At 45.9% G+C, this 6,010-nt stretch overlaps 2 protein-coding genes across 3 annotated transcripts in view; one reads left to right on the top strand and one right to left on the bottom strand.

Moving 5' to 3' along the window:
* LOC125739507 (cystatin-C-like) overlaps positions 1 to 6,010 on the top strand; it is a 50,522-nt gene that overhangs the window by 6,041 nt on the left and 38,471 nt on the right. The window lies entirely within an intron of this gene.
* On the bottom strand, positions 4,873 to 5,918 carry LOC125739501 (cystatin-C-like). The gene is made up of 3 exons (XM_049009679.1): positions 5,657 to 5,918; positions 5,357 to 5,464; positions 4,873 to 5,108 (listed from the first exon to the last, which is right to left on the bottom strand). Exons 1-3 carry the CDS (start codon positions 5,909 to 5,911, stop codon positions 4,977 to 4,979), a joined length of 495 nt encoding a protein of 164 aa, XP_048865636.1. The 5' UTR covers positions 5,912 to 5,918; the 3' UTR covers positions 4,873 to 4,976.

Genomic DNA, 6,010 nt, shown 5'->3' with positions numbered 1-6,010 from the left:
TATAGCCATAATTATTTAAATTAACCAATCAGCTGATAATACAATTAGTAGATAATGATTTGATGAAGACTGCAAACCATCATTCACTACTCCTGCTTGGTGTGATCTAGCCTTACCTATCGTGTGGGTAGTATTTGCACGTGAATAATTAGATATTCTGTTGATATGCTTCTTGAAATTGAACATGAACTGGTCAACTGATCATCTTGGTGATTTGTAAACAATATTTTTTTAAAAAATCGTCATTTCTCTCAGCGATCGAATATCTAAGGAGCCCCTGAATGGACATGTGCAAAACAATAAAACGCTCTTACTTTCGCCTGCACACGTAGTAAATTAATCATACCGTGACCGCGGTATAAAGGCTTGTAGTTTTGAGTGCTACTTGATGGCTGAGTTCGGGCTCGATTAGATTCCTCCCAGTTCACGATCTGCAATTCCGACTTCAGGGGGCGTTTCGGTTAAATTTCCGAATAGTTCAAATGACACTGATAGCAATGGAGCAATCTAATAAAAAAAAGACTCGTTCTCACATTTGGGAACGTTTTACTGTATTATCTCCAACTAAGGTATGTCTGAAAAATATAAAAGTAATAATTCCTCGCGTATATCGGTACATGAATATTCATCTTCTCATGTAAGGTCCAGTATCCGAACTGCTCTCAACAACTGACCTGACTTCAAAGACACTGGGGATGTTCGGCGCATGTCTGGTGCAACCATAACAACCTGGAGCTTAACACGCTCAAAACAGTAGAGATGACAGTAGACTTCAGGAAGAACCCCCCTGCACTCCCCCCTCTCACCATCATGGACAGCACTGTAATGACAGTGGAGTCATTCAGATTCCTCGGCAACACCATCTCTCAGGACCTGAAGTGAGACATGCATATTGACGCAATTGTCAAAAAGGCCCAGCAGAGGCTGTTCTTCCTTCGCCAGCTGAGGAAGTTCAACCTGCCTGAGGAACTACTGAAACAGTTCTACACTGCCATCATCGAATCCGTCCTCTGCACCTCAATAAGTGTCTGGTTCAGCTCAGCTACCAAATCTGACCTCAGAAGACTGCATCGAACAGTCCGGACTGCTGAGCGAATTATTGGTACAACCCTTCCTACTCTCCAAGAACTGTACTTATCCAGAGTGAGCAAAAAGGCTGGCAAAATCACTCTGGACCCCTCACATCCAGCGCACTCCCTCTTTGAACTGTTGCCGTCCGGACGACGCTACAGAGCACTGAGCGCCAGAACAGCCAGGCACAGGAACAGCCTCTTCCCTCAAGCAATCCTTCTCATGAACACTTCACAATAAACGTGAAACGCACAACACTATCATACATTCACTTATCCAGTTATTTATTTAACACACATACTTATTTCCACTTCTAACTGCACCTTACGTACATAGCTAATTGTTTACTTTATATTTTGTATATTGTAAAGTTATTGCTATTTTTGCACATTGTATGTCATATAACTGTATATTGTTCTTTTTTATGACGTCCTTTTTCGTGTCTGGTCCTGTCACTGTCATTCTATTGCACTGTGGAGCTTATGTCACTACAACAAATTCCTAGTATGTGGAAACATACATGGCAATAAAGCACATTCTGATTCTGATGTGGCAGGGTATCCAGGCCATCACCAACTACAGGGCATCTCCACCTGCCTGTGACGGTGAGGCCTCCCTTCCAGACGTGCTGAATAGCTTCTACGCACAGTTTGAAGCCCAAAACAGCATGGCAGTGAGGAAATCCATCCCACCTCCCAACGACCAGGTGCTCTGTCTGACCGTGGCAGATGTGAGGAAAACTCTGCTTAGAGTCAACCCGCGGAAAGCTGCTGGACCAGACAACATCCCTGGTTGTGTGCTCAGAGGATGTGCAGAACAGCTGGCTGATGTTCTCACAAACATCTTCAACATCTCCCTGAGCACCACAGTCATCGCAACATGCTTCAAAACCGCCATCATCATCCCCGTGCCAAAGAAGTCTTCAGTGTCCTGCCTCAATGACTACCGTCCCGTTGCACTCACGCCCATCATCATGAAGTGCTTCGAGAGGCTCGTCATGAGGCACGTCAAGTCCCTACTGCCACCCTCACTAGACCCCCTGCAGTTTGCATACCGTCCCAACCGCTCTACAGACGACGCCATCACCACCACCCTTCATCTGGCCCTCACCCATCTAGATAAAAAGGACACTTATGTTATGTACACACAAACACATCTGTACATCTGTATATAATATTTATTGTTATTTATTGCCTCCCAACTCCTTACTCTTCTATACTACGGCATTTTTGCACATATAACCTTCGCTGCTACCATACAGTAACTTAAATACTGTATCCAGACTGTTACCACCCTTAATTTGCACTGTATGTTGTCTTGTCAATCTGTACTGCTATGCTCTCCTCTCTGCACTTATGATGTCGCTCTGTTTTGTCCTGCTCTGTGTCACACCATGGTCCTGGAGGAACGTTATCTCATTTCTCTATATACTGTGTGTATGGCTGAAATGACAATAAAACCTACTTGACTTGACTTGAAATAATAATAAATTGTCTTGCCCTTTTCTATAGCAGTGGATGCTGGATATAGAATGAGTTACTAAGAGAACTTGAGCCTACCTACACTCTACTTACAAGATCTGCTTTAAAGGAAATGGTAGCAAGTAAATGCACAGAATCTAAGGAAAATGCACAGGTGGAATGACATAAGGCATCAGCTGTAAGCCTGAGAACAGACATGTGGATCTCACTACAAGGGGGTACGTATCTCGCTGACACAGCTGCCAACATCATTACCTGTGCCAATACAGTGAAGCTCTGCCGCGCTGCTTGTACTGCACATGCTCTTAGCCCAATCGTTAAAAAGGCAATTCAGCAAACCCCTGGGTTCGATTTGACCACAGTAAGGCTGAGAAGGATTGTGGTGCCAAGGAAAGACAGCCTCAGGTCCAAGAGGAGATGGGCATGCCACTTTTGAAACCGATTCAGGAAGTGGACACTCACTGGAACAGCACGTTTGTAGTGCTGCACTGCATCTTCAACACCACAGAGCCAGTGGGGCTGCCGTGATCAGTTTAAAAACTGATGTAACCCTACTGAGCTTTGAAGAGTATCACTCAGTTAAAGACTGTACAGAAGTGTACAGAAGTGCTCAATCCTTTCCACCTGGCCACTGTAGCTTTAGCAGAGGAGAGTGTCAGAGTCAAATGTGATACCACTCGTGAAACTGGTGAGGCAGTCCTGAGGCTCAAAAATGGCAAAACTGGTAGATGAGGCGGCCATTCGCCTTGCCAGTACCCTAAGACAAGACTGATTATGGACAAAAATATCTGGATGGGAGATGAGTGTTATGAGAATTCCCCACTCTGCTGGGTCCCAGGTTCAACAATGTTGGTTTCTGCAGCTCCACAAGTGCCCAAGCAGCAGTGAAAAGGCTTACAGCAGAATGTGTGAGATCAAGGGACACAGCCGTAGAACCTTCTACATCAAAGGCATCTGCAGGACCTGCAGCAGAAGCTGAAGATGCACTTCAGTACCGGGCATCAAGAGAAGAATGTTAGTCCTACTCTTCACAGTTTAGCATTGCAGTTTATATGCATTCCTGCATCCTCAGTTCCACATGAACGTGTTCTTTTCAAAGGCTGGGGAGGTTGTAAGAACAGGAACTGTCGAACAAATATTCTAGAATAATCTTTAACCCGTTAAAATAATCTTTAATAATCATTTTAGCAAAATGACCATTATATTTTTGCATTCTTGGCAAACTCAAAACTGCTGTCAACACCTGCAGAGTTTGCCACGTTAAATGAAATTTATGGATATAAACGTTTCCAATGTGGGTACACAGCCTTCGGTGCCACCCTTTACAGGCCAATGTGGAGAACAGGCTCATTGACCGTCTTCATCCTTAATCACAGCTTACGCCGATCTTTTACCAAGTCTTGTTTTCAGTAATGTTAGTATGCCGGGGGGGGGGGGGGGGGGGGGGGGCAGCCAGTGGACCTTGGATCCCCAGAGGATTTTCCCCCCTCTTCTTACTTGGGAGTTTTTGGTTCCTCTCCTCCATTGGCATCTGGCATGACTGATGTCATTTCTCCCCCATTACTCTAGTACCACAATTCATGGAAAGTGCTTTGGGGCAACTGATGTGAAAGATGCTATATGAGAATTGTTAGTCATTAACTGCTTAGAAATTGAGAAAAAGATGGATCGTAATCAGCAGATACTCAATTTCAATACTGGCATCAGACCAGAAAAGGTGTTGCTCTCATGTAGCCCATTTACCAAGCAGCCAACAGTACAGCCTGACCAACCTAGTATGTTAATTCCATGGGTCAGAGGGCTTTAGCCAACATTGACACACCTACAACTTTTCCCCCATAAACCCCCCCACCACACCCCATTCTCTTCACTTTCTAAAACATGCACAGTACTTAAGGGAAAACCATCCTTCAAAGCACACACACCCAGCAAGGAAGCTGCTTTTACTGGACATAGCAGACAAACTGAACCACTACAAGAACCTTCTAGTGCTTATGAATAAAATGCTTCTACACAGGGAAGAAGCGAGCTCAGCCCTTCAATATAACCGGGAAGGCAGTTGTGCCAAGTTTGGGATTCACCTCAAATCCAGTGCAGCCAAGGCAAGTATCAACCATAAAAATCGTTAAATATCGGCGCACTAACCTGACAAAGTAGCTTATGCTGCCATCTACTGACAGAATCATGTCAGCCAAAGAGGTCACTGACCTTAGGCATCCTGCACAGACAGCACCGAGCTAGGAGGAGAAATCCAACCTCACATCAGAAGTGGTGCTTAACTGTGCCGTTAGTTTCCCCCCCAGAAGAAAAAGCCAGAATCTTGCATTACGCCAGACACTTTATTTCAGCAAGTACAACATTCACAGGAAAGTTGTCCGGGTTCATACGAAAGACACGGGAGCAGAAACAAAATGGGCGCAAAACTCAGCGGGTCCCTTGTGCGAGGGATCGGCGATAGCAGCGTATTGGAAAGGGTTTTTCGATGCATCTGTTCTTCGTCAGCACAGCTTTGCGTTCCCAGGGAATCGTGTACACGGTAAAGCGACACAGCAGCCTCTGCAAGGGAAAGAGGCGGCGTTTAACAGCGACTCCTGCGCAGGGTGCACTGACAAGGCGGATAGAGACGTCCTGGTCAAGGACGGTACCGTTTAAAGCTTCCTCGGAATTGGCCAGATCTGCATGCTTACAATTACATTGTCGGTATTACATGCACGGCAGCTTATCTTCCGTATACATTATATAATGCATGAAAGCACATGACCCACGTTCAAAGTTAATCTAATCTTGATTAGAACTGCATTTACCTTCCTGTTGACTTGCAAAGGGCAGGTTTCCGCGTCCGTCGCCTGCGCTCTCTGGCACCAAGTCATGCCCAGCTCGGCGGTCAAGATGTAGTTCAGACCCGCCACAACCTCCAGAGATGGGGGACGATGGTTCGCGTCAGATACTTCGCTCATAGGGTGGCAAATACAATCAAACGCACTGTCGTGCAAAACAATCAATGGAGCGCGGCGTTTCTGCAATTACTCATGCGGTTATGTAGATTGACCGACTTCCGGCGTATTTTCACACACTGCTGCGTTTTGGGGAGAAAAGTGCGATACCTGAGTTTCCGCGGATACTATAGACGTGAGCCTGTAAGCATAATCCTCCTGGGACGCCTGCTTATTGTACACGGCTACGGCAAACCAGGCCGCTTGCCGTACATCACAGCGGTCCGAGGGCACGTGGGTGGACGAACCGGGCATCGGGGTCGCCGTGAGCATCGCTGGCGCCGTGGGCATCGCGGCCATGGTGGAGCCGATGCGTGCTACGAGGAAGCAAATGGCGAGGAACTGCGAAAAGAAAAGCGCCGCCATTTCGACAACACATAAGCGGTACTACACTACCCCGCATATATATAGCCATAATTATTTAAATTAACCAATCAGCTGATAATACAATTAGTAGATAATGAT

This window comes from Brienomyrus brachyistius, chromosome 3, assembly GCF_023856365.1.
Source record: "Brienomyrus brachyistius isolate T26 chromosome 3, BBRACH_0.4, whole genome shotgun sequence".
Taxonomy (NCBI): Eukaryota; Metazoa; Chordata; class Actinopteri; order Osteoglossiformes; family Mormyridae; genus Brienomyrus; species Brienomyrus brachyistius.
The sequence above is the reverse complement of the archived record's forward strand: the minus strand, read 5'-3'. Positions and strand labels throughout refer to the sequence as shown.

Coding starts and splice junctions, on each gene's coding strand:
- LOC125739501 (XM_049009679.1), bottom strand. CDS start 5,911: ATGGCGGCGCTTTTCTTTTCGCAGTTCCTCGCCATTTGCTTCCTCGTA. Junction 5,465..5,656: donor TAGTATCCGCGGAAACTCAG/GTATCGCACTTT, acceptor CCATCTCTGGAG/GTTGTGGCGGGTCTGAACTA. Junction 5,109..5,356: donor CTTTGCAAGTCAACAGGAAG/GTAAATGCAGTT, acceptor TTTCCCTTGCAG/AGGCTGCTGTGTCGCTTTAC.